Source organism: Megalobrama amblycephala, linkage group LG15 (assembly GCF_018812025.1).
Source record: "Megalobrama amblycephala isolate DHTTF-2021 linkage group LG15, ASM1881202v1, whole genome shotgun sequence".
Taxonomy (NCBI): domain Eukaryota; kingdom Metazoa; phylum Chordata; class Actinopteri; order Cypriniformes; family Xenocyprididae; genus Megalobrama; species Megalobrama amblycephala.
Genome location: NC_063058.1, coordinates 6,054,671 through 6,074,449, shown reverse-complemented (window position 1 = coordinate 6,074,449; position 19,779 = coordinate 6,054,671). Strand labels below are relative to the sequence as shown.

Below are 19,779 nucleotides of genomic sequence, written 5' to 3'. Positions count from 1 at the left end.
TCAAGAAATGTTTCATACTTAAAGTGAAATACTTTCATATTGTAATTTTCATATCTGTTTTAGGAAAAGCTCAAGCTACCATTTTGGCAACACCCATGTATCTGGGAGATCTGGGGATGTACAACATCAACTAAACTCTATATCTTCACCCAGTTCACTGTTCAGGTCTTTATCCACCTGCTTACACCTCCAGTGCCTCCCATCTGTTTGAATCAGATATGTATCTGGAGAGCTTTGTACTCCCTTGAGCTTCATTCTAGCCGTTTGCTCATTTTATAATGCTAATGGTGGCAGCCGGGATGGTGTTGGGTTCCCGTCAGCTGGTCGCTGCTCTGGGAAGGGTGTTTAATGGACTTTGACAGTTAAGAGGGCAGATCTTATTCAATGAGGGATTTAGTATGTAATATTATTGTGGTGACACTCAATGGATATATTACTCAACAGACCTCAATGAGTCAGATGTTTTTGGTCATACTAAAGCAACTCTGTAGGATGTGTAACTATGGAGGTGCTCTGCACACAATGGACCACTCATTTTTATGCCCTATAATAGTTTTAATAATGTTATCAAGACTACATCTGGCAAGCCCTAATAAGGTCAAGAGACACCATAACAGCACCATTAAAGTAATCTGTTGGACTTTTTTTGAGCTTTTTTGGGTAAAATGAGGAAGAAAACTCACTAGGGGCAGCTCCCTCTGACTGACAGCTATGGGAAATACAATTATAAAAGTAGCCATATCATAATTGCCATGACAACTACCACAGTAAAACAACCACAACATTCAAAATGTTCTAATAAAGCATTTTATCACCTATATCAAACAGAAATCCACACAAGAAATGCTAAACCATTGCTGACCATCTGTCTGTATGGTTTACGGACATGAGGTAGAGCTGATGAGTCGTACCTGCTCGATGAATGGCCTCTATTATTCTATTTGGTTGTAGAAGTATCATCTTCCATTGGCAAAGATCATTGCGTATTAACACAATGTGTTATTATTGGTAAGTTTATTGAAATGTAAATGCAGAGGACAAGGTGACCTAGATTTTTATCAGTAGAGAAAGGGCATGAATTCTGCTTGTGTGGAAGTAGGGAAAGAATCATTTCTTTGTTAAAAGTAAATCACTGGAAGAGGAGACAGGTGCTTGAAGATATACACACTCATATGGTACAACTTAAAAGTAAAATATGAGTAATTTTGAAAGCACACTCCTTTTATTAATCAATTGGGAAGTGAAATGATTGTGCTTTGTATAAGCCAAATGACAGTTAAAATGGAAAAATGGCTTTGAGAACTTGCAGTTGTCATAACATTCAAGACATGATGCCACAACATGAACTGACGTCATACATAATAGTTCCTCCAATGTAACAATTTAAATGTACAGAGTTTTTTTTTTAAACAATACAAAAATAAAAACAGTTTTAGTATGGTTTAGTGTTGTTTACATTAACAATGTAAATACTGTAAGCATAAATAGAACACACAATTCAAGCACAAATGATATTATTGTGAAACACTGATTGATAAATAGTTTTTGATAAAGAAATAGGGATTAATTTCTCCATTAAATAATACAAATGTACCTCATTACAAAACCTATTCCAACCAAGTGTTTAGCAAATGCTCTGCATGAATACCTTCATTTATTTAAAAAATCTTAAATGCTATAAAGTAATATATCATAGCTGCATATTAACAATACTTAATATCTTCCTCAGCAAAACAACAACAAAAAAGCATCAAATTAATTCATACAATACAATGAACACTACTTCACTTCTGAAGATCTACCCAAACTAGGCAACATTAACCAACAGCAGAATTGTTAATAATGTCACTACATAGGGTACACTTGTACAAAATAACCTAATGAAACAGCACACCTATGAAATTGCATCACATTTAAATTAAGGGTTTGCATCCTAAAAGACGAAATTCAATCCGTCGCTGTTGTTTTATTGTCTTCAACCAATTGGCGGAAATGAAACGTTGCACCATTTTCGCTCAGTCTCTCAAGCCAAGGTAAAGCTCTGCTGAGTTGTAATTTTTCTAAGTTTTCCAGATGCCCAGCAGAAATTGACAGGTGAGGTATGGCACCATTCTGAATTACAGGTATTTCATTTGTCCTCACACCCAATTCACTAGCGAGGGAGGTATACTGGCTCCAGAGACCTATGGAGTTCCCGTTACGCACTTTATCCGCAACATCTTTTGGGGGAGCGTCTTGAAATCGCTCAGAATTGGATCTAAGGAATGTACCATCAAGCCTGCGACCTCGTCGGGCTGGAGAACTGCTCCACATGTGAGTTCCCATATGAACCTAGATGGAAAACAGGATGGAAATTGCAAGTAGATAGTTGGTCATAAGGTATCTGGGAAAATACAACTGATTCCATACATAGCAACACAATACAAACTGGCAATCAGTGATGGAACACCTTTAACAACCTTGAAATGGTGTACCTTCAAATTTCCTTTAGTGGTAAATGCACGTCCACATATGTTGCAGGCAAAGGGTTTCTCACCAGTGTGGGTTCTTTCATGAATCTGCAGTGCACTTGAAGAAGAGAAGGTCTTCCCACAAGTGTGACAGAAGTGCTGTTTAGCTGTTCGTCGAAGTGGTGCTGCTGGTAATGTTGGTGTAGAGAGTACAGGTAATGTGGAAGCTGTTGAACTAACTATACCAGTGGGTGAATCTTTAGGATCTTTTTTAATGAGCCCATTGTGTTCAATTCTTTTAATTGGTTCCATGGAGGGTAGAAACTGGTTTGGTGGGAAAATTAGGATCTGATTTGATGGCTCAAACAACTGTGAAGGTAAGTCTCGCATCTGGTGAGTAAGCATGTGCTGTTTAAGGTTACCCTTGGTTGAGAACCCTCTGTTGCACGCAGTGCAGATGAATGGGCGCTCTTTGGTGTGACTTCGATAGTGAATATCCAAAGCACTTTGACAGGCAAACGTCTTGTTGCAAATATCACAAACATTGCTTTTTAGGGATCCCCGCTCATTGAAGGGTAAAATCATGGTCATGCTATCTTTTGGTATATCTCCAGATGTTTCGTCAAGTAAACTACACACTGTAAGATTAGGCTGTAGGCTTGAGTTGTTTGATTCAGGAGATTTCAGGTTTCGGTCAGTTGTAGTGTATCCTTGCATTTCATACGTAGAGCAATTGGGGGACGAAGGGTTCCAGGAGGGTTTTGTCTCAGTGATGGTAGAAATCCTCCTTAAACTCTCATGATCCCTATTTAGTGAAGATGATCTCTGGGTTAAGCAGTCTCTATTCACTGATCCATTCCTCATAGTCAACTTATTGATGTTTGACAAATTCTCCACATCTGTGATCTGACTCTCTGACTCAGTTCCTCTGGCAAACACAGAAGAAGCAGTTGAAGAACATAGACTGTCCGGTAAAGAGTCTTGGTATTTAGAATCAGATACACCTTCCATAATGTCTATGTCTTCATTGGGGAAGGCATCCACTTCCAAGGTCCTACCATCTACAGAGTCAGTGTCCTGGTCCATGGGTTCTGCACAGCTATCTTGCAGTGGGACATTAGGAATGTGGCCACCCATATGCATGTGGATATGCTGCTGTAGAACCATTGCATTTGTAAACTTTTCTTGGCATATGGGGCAAGAATGTTGTATTCTAAGAGGTGGCATGGAACGATGAATGCTATAGTGTGTCTTCAGATTGCCCTTAGTTGTAAAAGCCCGTCCACACACTCTGCATTTGAATGGCCTCTCTCCAGTATGGGTGCGGTAATGCATTTTAAGGGCACTTTGACAGCTAAGAACCCGGTGGCAGATTCCACACTCATTAGGATCAGTAGACCTCTTGTCAATGTTCTCCACCAACTGCTCCAGCTTTGAAGTCTCAGATGCTCCAGGGGGATTTGGAAGACTTCCAAAAAGAAATTTGGTTTCAAGCTGCTCCGATTTTAGCTCAGTTATTAAGTTTGTATTGACAGAGGTATTAATAGCAATGTCGTATTTTGAACCTTCCCCTGAGGAGCTTAGTAAGGTAGCGATGGTCAAGGGTTGTGTAACCTCTTGAAATTTCTCATCTGAGGTTAGAGGAGGACTACTACCAAACTGCCCATTACTTCTCTCACACACCTCACTGACAACAGGACTATGAGGTTTGGTTATTGATACGCTTTCCTCCTCTTTTTTAATGATGGGTCGAAGACTTGGCAAAGATGATGGAAGCATAAAGCCAAGTGAGTTGCCCACTAAAGGTTTACTATCCAACCAGTTAGGAGCAGGATTCTCAGGAGGCAGAGACATGCCAAATGGAATACCTGTGCTGGTTAGGACATTATCTAAATGCTCTGGAACCGGATAAGGATTCATTAGTATGTTAGGATACTTCTCCTTGTGACGTTGGAAATGGACTTTGAGATTTCCCCGGGTGGAAAATCGATTTCCACATATGTTACATTTGTAGGGTCGCTCTCCAGTGTGAGACCGTAGGTGTATTTGCAAAGCACTATCACTTCCAAATACTTTGGCACAGAACCTGCATTTGTGCTTGAATATACAATCTTCAGATTGTCTCTTGTGTTCACATAAACTCACATTGAGAGGTTTGACTTTCCTATGTTGGGCGAGGGCAGTCAGAGCATTCAGGTCCTCTACAATTGCCCCAATACTAGGCAAGGAGTTTTCAAACTTATGAAAGCTGTTTTGTTTATGGGGCAATTTGAGTTTGTTTAGAATCCCATCAGCAAATGAAGCAGGAGATGGTGAAGGTGTTTTTAAATGAGCTGTGCCATCAACTTTATCACTGACTGTGTTACCTTGCAAAGATCGATTACTACACCGATCACTACCAACCTTTGATGGCAAAGGGTTGTCTCTATTTTTATCAGCCATTTGGGAGTTTCCTTTTTCACCTCTTAAACCATCTTGGTTGTTTTGTGAAATAACATGTTTAGACTGATTAGCATTAGCAGTTAGGTTTTCCACTAGCCCAGCAGCTGCTGTGAGTTGTTCTGAGAGGTGTGAGCTGAGTTTTATCAGTGAACTGGTTTGAGAGAGACCATTGTAGGTGTGTGTGGCCAAAGGTGTATTAGAATTTTGGGTTACTAATAACGTTATTTGGTGTCGAATTTCTTCTATTAGTTTTAGTTGCTGCACCTGCTGTTCCTGCAGTGATAACAGCTGCTCAACCAAACTAGAGGAGGCCATTTTGATGTTGCTAGAGTTCCTGCAACTTGTCTTTGGATTCAAACTAGTTTCCTGTGAGAACTGAGCAACAGCAACTTTGGTGTTTTCTAGGTTCTCAATGAAGACATTGCTATTAATGGCTGATAATTTACATAACTCAAGTAAAGTACTCTCTTGAGGTAGTAAAGCTGAGTATGCAGAGCTAAAGCCATCAGCATAGTTTTCGTTATCATGATGTAAATTAGACTTTTTGGCAACATCATGACTGCTGTTTTCAAATATGTGTAAGGATTCGTCAACATCCACTGATATTTTGCCATTAGAAAAGTCACAATGTTCCTCTGTGCTGTCATTACTTGTCACTCCATTCAAATGCTCCTCAGTGTTGAAGAAAGATGAATTGATTGTGAGGCCAGAAGGTGGAGAATCTAGGCTTTCGTTTTCACTTACTATTAGAACTAACTGGTCTTTTGAACAGTCTTTCTGATGTTGATAGAGGTCTGTTATACTGGAAAATTCAGCACAGCATTGTTCACACATATGGACATCGTGGGATGGAGTGGGGTCATTCACCATCATATGATCTAGAAAAAAATCATTTTGTATATTAGAGCATATTACATAGCAACTTAATGTAAACTTAAAGGGTAAGTTCAAATTTGGACTAAACCTCTTAATTCATATGGATTAGTTTTACGATCTCTTTATGAACTTTTTGAAGCATCAAAGTGGTAGTTGTGTAGACTGCCCAATGGAGGGATAGAAATCACTCAGATTTCATTAATAATATTTTAATTTGTGTTTTGAAGATAAACTGAAGTCTTACGGGTTTGGAATGAAATTAGGATTAGTTAAAGATGACAGAATTTTCAATTCTGGGTGAACTAACCCTTTAAAACTTAGCAAAAGACAACACAGTAGCATTCTTCTTAACAGACTTAAGACAATAAATAAATTCAAATTACTATTTAGTTATCAAGTAATAATAATTTACAAATAATCTTGTAGCAAAATCTTCTTAAATAATTTTACAATAACTTTAAGCCATTTTAAGCATCTTGTAAATATCTCCAAAATACACTATGCATTTCAATGGCATTTCCAGTCTGATCTCAAATTCATTAAATAGAACACCTTTGTTTCTAGTGCATATTTAAGATAGCTTCACAGGTTATGTTTTACATTTTAATGATAAAACTTGCATATAATGAAAGTAAATTTTGATCCGTTACATTCATGATGACCTCATACAGCTTTCTGCAACAGCCAGCAACATAACACATCACCGCAGTGAGTTGTAACAAAACTAGCCTCTAATGTGTGTGTGTGTTTTAGCATTAGAAATGAAAGTCAGAGAGGGTCCAGCAAACACTTTGAAAAGTTGATTTCAGAAAAGAAGTTTAAAAAAATCAGTAAGGTTTGTTTTTAATGGTTATTTCATTTCACACATCGGCTATGTCACTAAATTTTAACAGCATGAACCTTCTATTAACAGGGTACAACCATGGTCTGTGTGATTTTATTATTTTCTAGCAATACACATTAAATAAACATCAAAATTGAATAAATTGAAAACAGAATGGATGACAGGACTGTTAGCAACAGAGTTGTAAACTAGCCTAAATTTAGCCCCATTCAGTCAGTCAAGCTACAATTTGTGTACAAATTTAGAAATTTTATAATTAGAATATTTGTTTTAACGCCTTGTAAAGTCCAAATAGATGTCACAAATTTTAATGGAATGTTACATTTTTAAAAGAGTGAAAATACTAGAATTGAGTGTAAAGTGTGTTACACAACTATTTTAAAAACAAGATTTTTCATATTGTTAGAGATTAAGTTGACATCAGTTTATGCAATGATATAGCCTACTACAGATCATATATTGACTTACTGATGTAGTTGAGAGAATCTTGGAAATAAGAGTTATCCGTGCTAAACAAAAAAGTGTTGCACTCATTCCTTACTTTTTTCTAACAAACATTTGCGCGTTTTGATCAAACTTCCAGAAAGCGATATAAAACTTACCAATGAGCACATACTGTGGCTTAGCCTGTTTCCTCCGGGACATGCTGGAATAAAACCTGTTTATCTCCCTGAAGAATCCACAAGTGTCCTTTCATCCAAATTATTCAGTGTCAAACCAAAAGCATCCTTGTCAGCGAGTCCCGGTCAAGGCTGAATCTACCGCGGGACTGTTTACGTATTCATCATAACTGAGAAATAAGTTAGCAGCAATGAAGTTTCGATGATCACACATGGATGTGGTAAAGGCAGTGATGTCAACAGAGAGGTATTAAATAAGTTATAAACGAAAGTCGTTCATACATCACCGCACTGTCGATCACAATATCCAAATTAAACACATTCCCACAACTCAAAACATGACAACTGTAAGACCGCAAATCCATGAGGAAATTCTTTGACAGCGTTGAGAGAGTTCAGCCCCGCCCTTCGGTATTCCTATTGGCCAACACGTTTCACAGTCACGCCCATCGATGACGCTATTGGTCAGTGTGTTTCAGGTCGGTGTAGACTGTGCTCATGAAAGCGTGTAGAGAACATGAATCAGTGGCTGGTAATGTAAAGGATTAATGCTTCACCACCAGCGACACAAAACCACAGTGGTTTAACATGGTAAAACTTTATATTATAACTTTCATTAATACGTAATTTACTAACATCATCATGCTAAACGTATCAGTAGTTCCAGAGGGTTATTACTAGCTACTAATTACATCTTCAACCGTGTAACTAGATTGCTGTATTAATCACTCTCTATAAAAAGTATTGCTTACTAATTTCTACATAAAGAGCCTCGAACAGTTGAACAACAAGGATAGACATGAAAATGTTCTTTTCATTCTTTCAAATAAATAATATAAAATTGCATAAATTATTCATGAACTGACCAAAGTATTTAAAGGGAAAAGGTTACATTAAAAATACATTTTATGACATTAAGTTTTCATGTTTTATGGGGACTTCCCATAGGCATAATGAAATTTATGCTGTACAAACTGTATATTCTATTCCCTAAACCTATCCATCACACACACACAAAAAACGTTCTATTTTTACATTAAAAAAAAAAAAAAAAAAAAAAACATTACTTAGTATGATTTATAAGCTGTTTTCCATATGGGGACCAATATAACATAACATACCCGGAATATATAATCATAACTCCTCTCCTGTGGCCTCATTGGATAGAAAGGTATCCATTGGACTTCAGAATCTCATTAAAAGGCCATCTGGCCACTTGAATTCAGATATACTACTTGGCTCACATACTGTTTTTCACCTACTATCTAGTATGGAAGTGGGCATATTCGTAGTTTTCAGTCACGTGATGCCACAGAGACCATGGAGAACATAACATGCATAGAATTGAATTACAGACCTGTCAATTTTCCATCTCAAAAGAAGAAAATCAAAAACGTGCGAACAAAAATGCATGTTTTGGGTGTTTGTGGTCCATATCCAGCACCTGCTAAAATGCTTAATGTGAAAAACACTTAAAGGCACAATATGTAATTTGTGCCACTAGAGGTCGCTTATTCAAAACAAAGGTGTAGCTTGATGATGCCATGAATGAGCGTGGATTCATGGGAGTTGTCATTGTCACCTCTATAGCCAATGGAAAGCAGAAATCATGTTCATGGATGAGCTATAAGTACTGTGGTATGAAGCAGGGCGGGCTGAGAGCCACGGGAGTCCAAGCTTTTATTATGCTTATGCTGCACTCGGCCGCTTCTGCTCTTTTCGTTGCATACGTGGGGTAACGCAGCACTGTTTTGCATGGTTAAAACAATCATACTAAAATTTTAGTGTGTTGAATGTTATAGCATTACTCTGTGTGTCTGTAGAATAATGCTGTCTCTGAGGCATGGTAAAAAAAACATGGTGGTAAGAAAACAAGAGATTCAAACAATAAGACTAAAAGTGTTTAGCTATATAACAATGATTAGTTTTCTGTCGATGAATGTATCCAAACAGTTGCTCACCTGTCAAATAAAACACATAATATATTAAAGTGTCTTTGTGTTTCCATGGTTTCTACGAAAGTAAAACAGGAAATCGAGGGTAGTGTGGATATGGCGTTATTGACAGGTGACGAAATGACACGGGGGCTGATTTCTCTGGATTTAAACATTGTTGGAGACGTTTGGGAAAATGTAAGTACACAACTCAACAAAATATATAACATTGTTCTAGTGGTTTTTGGATATTTTATTCTACAAATCTTACTTTAAAGCCCAATAATGTACTAAAAGAGTGTTATTAAAAGATGAAATTCAGTATAAACCTTATTGAAGATGCATACTATAGGTGAGCAGTGTTAGATGTAATGCATAACAAGTAACTTGAGTTACGTAATCAGATTATTTTTTCAAGTAACTAGTAAAGTAACGGATTACTTTTTAATTTACAACAAAATATCTAAGTTACTTTTTTAAATAAGTAATGCAAGTTACTGTTTCACATTTATTGACTGAAAGCTCTCCTGTCCCCATGTTGAGAGAAATAAAGTGCAGAGGTGTTGTGTGCGCTGTGTGAACATGATGTTACCGTAGTTCTAGACTAAGGGCCAGCTGCGCCAGTGCAAACCCTCTTTTGGCGTTAAAAAACTACTGTCAGGATTTACTAAAGATACGCAGTGCAAAATTAGCGCTGAAAAGGTGTGGCCTGAGTTGTTTTTGCTGCTGACCTTATTGTATATGCATTTGTAGGAGTTTCCCTTTCAGACGCAAAATTTATGGGAGGAGAGTATTTAAATGAATCATGCAACGCAATTTACTAATGTTTGCGCTAGTCAATTTACTGGTATTCGCGCCATTATTTAACGCCCAAAAAAAGCTCTTAAAATATTTTGTGACATAGCTGCAATTGTTGCTACCAGGAAGACACTGCAGAGAACAGAGAGCGCATGGTAGAAGGGAGAAAATATTTTCCACTCGTATTAATTTCTTTGGAATGCCAGAGGAAGACATAATCCGTATATTACATGTAACAAGTTGCGCCTGTGTCAACCCGCACCTGATGATCATCAGCTCTGCTTATTTGCGACCCAATGCTAATTTGCACTGCTCTTGGTAGATTCCGTTGGTCATTTTGTAAATGATTTGACTGTGTCTGTTCTTTAATTTGTGCGTCAGCATTATATTATGTGCAAAACTCGGCGCATTTGTGGAATTGCGCTCTCGCGCTAATTTGCCCTGTTTAGTAAATCAGTCCCATAGTGTGAACATGCATTTACTCACTTGCACGGAAACATTCAGTATTCCTCAAAATGAATAAAAACAGTGAAATGCAATCTCAGAATTTTACACAAATCTGTAATAATTAACTATATTAAATTACACAAATATATTTTCTGCATTTAATTTCACTTTATTAACCAATGTCTTTTTGGTTTGTTTGAGCTGCGCCCTCTACAGTACAGGCATAAATATACATTTCCTTCTGCCTGAGGCTTATTCATTTCACTTTTGGTGTGAAAGGGCCTGTACATTTGCTAAAAATTGAACTTTTTTTTGTTGTTATTAAAAAAACAAACAAGCAAGCCCAGCCCAGGTGAGAAAAAGTATGGTAAAAGTAATGTAACATTAATTTTAATAAAAAGTAACTAAGTAATGCAATTAGTTATTTTTATAAGGAGTATCGCAATATTGTAATGCATTCATTTTAAAAGTAACTTTCCCCAACACTGCAGGTGAGTAGATGAGCCCAGAATGCAACATGCTAAATGGTTTTCTTTGGAACGAGAAACTGCGTGTTGTGTTTATATTGTGGGTTCATCTGCTTGCCTGTACATAGTATGCATCATCAACTGAATGATCAACAGAATGATTATTCAGTGAATAACAAAGCACATTCAAGTCTTTCTCTTACACATACTGTACCTCCCTGTTTATTATAATGGCAAATACTCATGCCAGTCTTCAAATCTTTCTCAATTGAAAGTTAAATATGGTTTGGAATGACATGAGTGAGTAAATAATGAGAGAATTTTAATTTTTGCGTGAGCTATTAGCAAAACTCAAACTTAAACAGAATAATAGAATATTAGAAAAAATACATATCTTTTTGAAGAATAATTATGCTCAGTGCTTTACTTTAATTCACTTTTGGTTTCTAAGCAGATTACAACTAAATAGTGTTCTTTGGAAATAGCTAATTCATTCATTCATAAAGGAAAAGGGAATTTATTTAATTTATAATTCAGTTCTGCTCAGTCAGTCTGCAGTACATACTAAAATTATTTTTAGCATTTTGTGAGTGAGTTTAGTTGGCAACACAAACACACATTCATTATTTCACCCCACTTTTGATTAACTCATTCACCTCTAAAACCACACACACACGCACACACACACACTCAACCCTTAAAAGTTTACTGTGTTTTCAGTGTCCTCTGCAAACAGTACAAGTCATTATAATCAAATGCATTAATAGACAATGAGACACACTGCCTCAGTGAGCCTAATGATATATTTTGCATGGTTGTCTGTTTTCAAAAAAACATGATTTTATTAAATGCCACTGTGATGTAAACAAGTTATTTTTGCCTGTCGCTTCTCCGCAGCTTGTGTTGCTGTGAACAATGATGTGTTGACCTAAGCCGGTTACCTTATACATGAGGAATTTTCCTCTGCTCTTTGATGGTGCGTGAACATGACTATTACTGTCCACCTGATCTTTTGATTCATGGTTCTTCCGTGCAGCACACAAATACATAAATACATATGTCATTTTGGTTTTGTGTGATAGAGGTGTGTGTGTTTGTGTGAACAGGAGCACACCAGGTGCTGTACTGCACTCATATGAGTCATGTTTTATAGTCATTAGATATGAAGGGCTGTGCAGGAGCGCTATTATCCGTGGCCTAGGGTCCTTAGCAACAGACTTGATATGGACAAATGACACCTTCACTTCTTAAAAACACAAACACAGCATGCCAGCACTGTCTCACACAAATATTTCCACACTATATGTGCATAATTATCTGCCTCAAAAACAATTGGTTTTCTTTAAAGGTGCCATCGAATTGAAAATTGAATTTACCTCGGCATAGTTGAATAACAAGAGTTCAGTTTGTGGAAATGACATACAGTGAGTCTCAAACTCCATTGTTTCCTCCTTCTTATATAAATCTCATTTGTTTAAAAGACCTCAGAAGAACAGGCGAATCTCAACATAACACCGACTGTTACATAACAGTCAGGATCATTAATATGTACGCCCCCAATATTTGCATATGCCAGCCCATGATCGAAGCATTACACAAGAGCAGCCAGTATTAACGTCTGGATCTGTGCACAGCTGAATCATCAGACTAGGTAAGCAAGCAAGAACAATAGCGAAAAATGGCAGATGGAGCAATAATAACTGACATGATCTATGATAACATGATATTTTTAGTGATATTTGTAAATTGTCTTTATAAATGTTTCGTTAGCATGTTGCTAATGTACTGTTAAATGTGGTTAAAGTTACCATCGTTTATTACTGTATTCACGGAGACAAGATCCGTCGTTATTTTCATTTTTAAACACTTGCAGTCTGTATAATTCATAAACACAACTTCATTCTTTATAAATCTCTCCAACAGTGTAGCATTAGCCGTTAGCCATGGAGCACTATCAAACTCATTCAGAATCAAATGTAAACATCCAAATAAACACTGTACTTGCGCGATTAGACATGCTGCATGACGAACACTTTGTAAAGATCCATTTTGAGGGTTATATTAGCTGTGTGAACTTTGTTTATGCAGTGATAGAGTCGAGAGCTCGGGAGGGGGCGGAGAGTGCGCGATTTAAAGGGGCCGCAGCATGAATCGGTGCATTTCTAATTATGCCTCAAAATAGGCAGTTAAAAAAATTAATTTAAAAAAATCTATGGGGTATTTTGAGCTGCAACTTCACAGACACATTCAGGGGACACCTTAGACTTATATTACATCTTGTAAAAAAACGTTCGATGGCACCTTTAAAGCCATGAAAACTTTTAAACATAATTTTCCTTTTATAGGTCATTTTCTGATTGTACTTTTGTTCTGAAAAAGACCTTTACTTAGACCTTATGCACCGGAGAAACAAGCACGCAGCCATCTTTAAAATTGGGTGTTTGAACTTCTGTTTTTGCGGTAGCTCTGTATGGCTGTGTCCCAACCTTCCAAGACTCAGACTTCAAAGGCCACAACTTTTTTTTTTTTTTTTACATTTGTATCAGGAGTGTAACATTACATGTATCTGTACCAAACTGTCATGGTACGGACGTCAAGATTCGGTGCATACAGTCAGGCAACAAATACAGTCTGCCATAGGTGATCCACACTCCGATCCAGAAGGTGGCGTGTGCGGTAATGCAACACTGTTTGCTAACCTCCACAACAGGAAGAGCAGAAGAAGAACATACGATCTACACATATAGATCTGTTTACGTGTAATCTCTCAACCAGTGTTTCAGCCAAGGAAAGGCATCAATAATATCTCACTTAGCATTACATTTACCTCAGGAAAGTCATTCATTGTCCACAGCAAGTTAGTTCACTAGAGAAATGAACTCTAGAGGGATCATTTCACTAAATATATGCACTATATTAGCTTATATATTCATTACTTTACCTGTTAGTAATGTCTTATTTAATATATGTTTAAATAAATTTGTCATGAAAACAAGTTATGACAGTAACTGTGTAAATGATTATATTTCAAAAATGAATTAGAGTAGAAATTTTTTTTTCAGCATTGATTATTATATCTAAAAATAAATAGCAGCTGAACGTAATAGTTTGGGCTCTGTTGTTAATTGTAACCTTTAATATTACAGTAATGTGCAAGAAAAGGCTCCCTGTATATAGTGTACAGCATTAGCTGAGATAGATTTTTTTTTAAATCCCCCCCCCCACGCTTTGCGCCCCAGCCGTCGCGGAGGTCTGCTGTAACCTCAGCCAATGAAACTGGTTGCAGGGTGGTGATTTCTGCTAAACCATTTGGGGAAATAACTCACGCGGCTGGCTCATCCTACTGCTCTTGAATCGCTCTTGTGGTACTTTGAAGTCATACGTCACAGTCACATGGCATCGACACTGTCTCAAGTCGGACAAAATTTCTTACCGGCATGCACTGCTTCAAGTCAGCCGCCGATCTGTCTGTGCAACGCTGCATCAAGTCGAACAAGCCTACTATCAACGCCTAAATGAATCTGCAGCAGTCATGTTATGTTTGCAAAACGATGAAAGGATGGTTAGTTTTTAAAACAAAAATGGATGCTTTGAATGTTCAGAGAACATTCATAAATAAGGTTTTCATACAGGAACAATAGCAAAACATTCTGAGAACATATTTTTGTTAGCTGGGTATATATTTATGTTCATCTAAAAGGAAACGGTCTCAAAACTCCAAAAATGTATTTCTTTATTAGTTTGACTTTTCACTCCAAATCACTCTTGTTTGGTAATGCACTGATATACCTGAACAATATTCTGAAGGCGTTTACATGCTACAAAATTTTGAATACAATTTATAGCTGTTATAGCTGCAAATGGTGGGCCAACTCCATATTAAACCCTCCTGATTAAGTACTCACTTTTGTGGTCAACAGTTTAGACATTAATGGATGTGTGTTGAATTATTTTGAGGGGACAGCAAATTTACACTGTTATACAAGCTGTACTCTCACTACTTTACATTGTAGTAAAGTGTGATTTCTTCAGTGTTGTCACATGAAAAGATATAATAAAATATTTACAAAAATGTGAGGGGTGTACTCACTTCTGTGAGAAACTGTATATGTATATATTTAAATTGTGTTTGACATTAAACACTAAATTCCAATGTTAATCAGAATTTTCATGTGTAAATTTGGTCAGCGGTCAATTGTTTTCTTTAAATTGTGTCTTTTTGTTTTGTTTTTTTCTTGATATACTTGCATTATTTTTTTAATCATTTTTATTTATCAATATACTGTTATATCCATTGGTATTTATTTGTACTTTTAAGTGTTCTTTTTATTTGTCATTCTGCGCTCTTTCCTATTCCAAGTTCTCTTCTGGAGTTTATGTGTGGATTGATGCCTGTCACTGTTATTTTGTCTGGGTTTTTCTTTCATCTTTTCTTCTCTCTTCCTCAACATCCTGTGAAGATTGAGCTACTTAGACAGTTCACAAAGCATAAGATGACAGATGGAATAATATGTTCATTTTCACAGTGTTAAAAGACAAGAGAGAAATACATTCGTTCCCTAACACTTTTTGTTTTTTTAGCACATCCAGGTCTTTCTGTAAAGAATACTTTGAACAGCAATAGTACATATTACTTTTTTGAGTCCAGGACAACAAGGATCACAAATAAGATCTCTTTAGTATCAATTTTTTCTTCTAAAAGATCAAATTTTTGCTTCAGTCTTTTCCTTCTCAGAAGTTCTCCAAAGAAAAAGGTCAATGTTCACATTTCAAATTGTTGAGAGTTCTCAACATGAACTCAAACATTTCTCATTAATTCTCAGTATGCACAGAGCTCTATATGTCAGCAAGTGTCTCATTTGTGTCTATTTTGATAGCTTTTGGGGAATTTAACAAACTGTGAACACTTGTGCTATGAAAGAGCAATAACATTTTCCTCACTGGTTGTTTTTTTTATGGCTCTCAATCGTTCACCAAAGGGTAAATGTTCCAAGTTTGATCAAGGCCAAATATCCTATAGAAATGTTTTTATGGATGGCCTTGGAGATGGGTAAAACTTGCGAGGTTTGCTCTGTTCATTTTTGTTTTTACGAGAGCAAATTTCAGTGTTTCTCCATCACTGACGGGGTATTGTCTGACATCTGCATAAATGTAGTGCATATTTATGATGTGTCAGCTGTGTTTGTCAGGCTGGACCTCACGGCGCGCTAAATCCAGACCCTAAAGCTGCCAGCGCCGAGGTGCGACTTCAGGATTGACAAGTCTGTGAGTGACAGAATGAATATTTCTTCAGGAATATCAGCTTCAACGGATTACTTAAAAACAATCCCATGTTTTTACTGCCTCCGTGTTTCCACGCGACACACTCCGCTGCTTCGATCCTAAAGAATGAGAGGTTGTATAAATGAGAAATAAAACCTTAAAAACTGAATATGCTTGTGTGTTCTTTGAGAAAGTGTTTTTCACCATCAGCTGTGGACTTCCTCAGGTCAAACTGGCCAGAAAATGAATAGGATTGAAATAAAGAGCTCAAGTCAGGTCAGGTATTGCTCAGTGAGGGATTGAGAGATAGCTTACATGACAACTTAAATTGATATTTTTATAGTATTTGAGTTTTATCAGAAAATATGGAATGTTTTACAGTGAGACCAGATACCACAAAACATCTTACGATTTGTCTTATTGATGTGTGTACTGTTTTTTTTCCCATCATAAAATGATGTCACTTCATCCTAAAGATGATGTCATTGCAGAACTGGTTTTTGTCAGTTAAACGGATACAAGAATAAGAAGATGAAAAGAAGGACACCGGATTCAGTAAAATCGATCCCGAAGTTAACATGTTTTGTTTTAAACATTTTATGAAAGGAAAAAAAGTGTTAACATTAAAATGTAAATTATTTAAAATATATTTTTAAATATAACCCTACAGTTCTTCAGTTCTTTGTAATCATTAAACACAAATTAACATAATTTGGGTCTTTTAAAAAAATTTGAGAATAATATTTATCCAATATACACAAAAAAGTTTGTATGAGTCAGTATTATTTTCTTTTTGTTGAAAGAAATTAATCATTTTATTTAGCAAGTGTTCATTAAATTGATCAAAAGTGACAGTAAAGACATTATAATGTTACAAAAGATTTCTATTGAATAAATTCTGGTCTTATGAAGTTTCTGTTCATCAAATAATCCGAGGAAAAAAGAAATCAGCATATCAGAATGATTTGTGAAGGATCATGTGACACTGAAGACTGGAGTAATGATGCTGAAAATTCAGCTTTTGATCACAGGAATAAATTACATTTTAACACATATTCACATAGAAAACAGTTATTTTAAATTGTAATATTTTACAATATTTCTGTTTTTACTGTATTTTTTATAAAATAACTACAGCCTTCACTCTAAAAACACTGGGTTAAAAACAACCCATTTTGGGTTTCCACCGTAACGGTGCTGGATCTCGTGCCGGAGATGGCTCACGTTCGGCGGGGAAACAGATAACTTAAGACCGCCGCTTGTGTTTCACTCGTAGCCGAAAAATATTGTAACTGACTCTATAAATAATCAGTGTACAATTCCGAGAACATATTTATATTCTGTATCTTTTTGAATAAAATCATAAAATTGTATGCAAGCATCAGGCGTTTCCATCACGCGAAAAGACCGATGTGGCACTCAAGCCCTGTTCGCACCGCCAGTGACTTTTTCGCTGCATGTCGCTAGTCTCTGTACTGTGAAGTCGCTTGTGGGCGTTCCTAGTGCTGTCGCTCTAATGTCATTGGTAGACTGTACGTCTGATCATATCTATAGAAAATGCAATCACAAATGATATACAAAACTATGAAATCATTCTAATTTGACAAGGAATTAGGCTTAAAATAATTAAAAGTAACATTCTGCTGTTGTAGAGTGTGTGACTGCAGAGCTCAGTCCATTAAATCATTAACTAGATTAACAATCGATCTATCAACAAATTACCCAGATAGCATAACCGGCCCGAGCTCGGCTGCCCCCCGGCACCTGCGGCTCAGACTCTGCATCGGCGTGTGTTAACCGGGCCGATTGTGGCACGCAGCTCCCTCTGGCACATGTATATTTGTTATGGCTGTAAAGCACCGGGCCAATTCCTGTTCACAGTAACTGGCCCAACTTTGGCTATAGAGATCTGGGCCACTTCTGGCAATGACTCGGCTTATGTTCACTCACAGATGGTTATATAATGTTGCAATAATTATCATAAATTTGTCTTAAAATTTACTAAAATTAATTGGTAGTTCCTGATATGTGTTAACTACGCGTTTTAACTAGCGAATTTGTCAAAAACATCATATTTGTGGTAAAACTTAAAAAAGTGCTGTATAAGACAAAACATTCTCTAATATGTATAATATCAAATCTATTTATAAGTAATGCAGCAATTCATTCTTTTATATGCTTTCATGTATTTTAAACTCGCTCATACTGTCAAAAATTACTAAAAAGTCATTTCAAATTTGACAAAATACCCTGTATGTTGCTTTGCATAAAATTAAACGATATACAGCACAATAACGAATTTTTAGATAAAATAAAATGTACACAAACCTGTATTTTTAGGTTACATAAGACATGCACCAATTTGATGGAGCTGCACTGCTCTCTCCTGAAGAGGTTGCAAAAAGCCTGCGATACATAACTCAACCCCTGGGTTGTTATGTCTGACCCAGGATCTTTGCAACACAAAAACTACCCAAACACTGAGTTGTTACGTCTGACCCAGGAGCTGGTTAACACAAAAACTACCCAAACACTGGGTTGTTACGTCTGACCCAGGATCCTTGTAACACAAAAACTACCCAAACACTGGGTTGTTATGTCTGACCCAGGATCCTTGTAACACAAAAACTACCCAAACACTGAGTTGTTACGTCTGACCCAGGAGCTGGTTAACACAAAAACTACCCAAACACTGGGTTGTTACGTCTGACCCAGGATCCTTGTAACAAAAAAACTACCCAAACACTGAGTTGTTACGTCTGACCCAGGAGCTGGTTAACACAAAAACTACCCAAACACTGGGTTGTTACGTCTGACCCAGGAGCTGGTTAACACAAAAACTACCCAAACACTGAGTTGTTACGTCTGACCCAGAAGCTGGTTAACACAAAAACTACCCAAACACTGGGCTGTTACGTCTGACCCAGGATCCTTGTAACACAAAAACTACCCAAACACTGAGTTGTTACGTCTGACCCAGGAGCTGGTTAACACAAAAACTACCCAAACACTGAGTTGTTACGTCTGACCCAGGAGCTGGTTAACACAAAAACTACCCAAACACTGGGTTGTTACGTCTGACCCAGGATCCTTGTAACACAAAAACTACCCAAACACTGGGTTGTTACGTCTGACCCAGGAGCTGGTTAACACAAAAACTACCCAAACACTGGGTTGTTACGTCTGACCCAGGAGCTGGTTAACACAAAAACTACCCAAACACTGAGTTGTTACGTCTGACCCAGAAGCTGGTTAACACAAAAACTACCCAAACACTGGGCTGTTACGTCTGACCCAGGATCCTTGTAACACAAAAACTACCCAAACACTGGTTGTTACCTCTGACCCAGGAGCTGGGTAACACAAAAACTACCCAAACACTGGTTGTTACCTCTGACCCAGGAGCTGGGTAACACAAAAACTACCCAAACACTGGGTTGTTACGTCTGACCCAGGATCTGTAACACAAAAACTACCCAAACACTGGGTTGTTACGTCTGACCCAGGATCCTTGTAACACAAAAACTACCCAAACACTGGGTTGTTACGTCTGACCCAGGAGCTGGTTAACACAAAAACTACCCAAACACTGGGTTGTTACGTCTGACCCAGGATCCTTGTAACACAAAAACTACCCAA

At 37.2% G+C, this 19,779-nt stretch overlaps 1 protein-coding gene across 1 annotated transcript; it reads right to left on the bottom strand.

Annotated features, from left to right (window-relative positions):
* On the bottom strand, window positions 1-7,670 carry sall1b (spalt-like transcription factor 1b). Its single transcript, XM_048159350.1, has 3 exons — window positions 7,215-7,670; window positions 2,475-5,770; window positions 1-2,331 (listed from the first exon to the last, which is right to left on the bottom strand). Exons 1-3 carry the CDS (start codon window positions 7,255-7,257, stop codon window positions 1,948-1,950), a joined length of 3,723 nt encoding a protein of 1,240 aa, XP_048015307.1. The 5' UTR covers window positions 7,258-7,670; the 3' UTR covers window positions 1-1,947.
* Between the last annotated feature and the right edge of the window lie 12,109 nt (window positions 7,671-19,779).

Bases quoted from the DNA above. Each gene is read 5' to 3' on its own strand.
- sall1b (XM_048159350.1), bottom strand. From the start codon at position 7,257: ATGTCCCGGAGGAAACAGGCTAAGCCACAGTATGTGCTCATTG. The intron at 5,771-7,214 runs GTAAGTTTTATA...ATTTTTTTCTAG, and splicing joins GCCACAGTATGTGCTCATTG to ATCATATGATGGTGAATGAC. The intron at 2,332-2,474 runs GTACACCATTTC...TTTTCCATCTAG, and splicing joins CCACTAAAGGAAATTTGAAG to GTTCATATGGGAACTCACAT.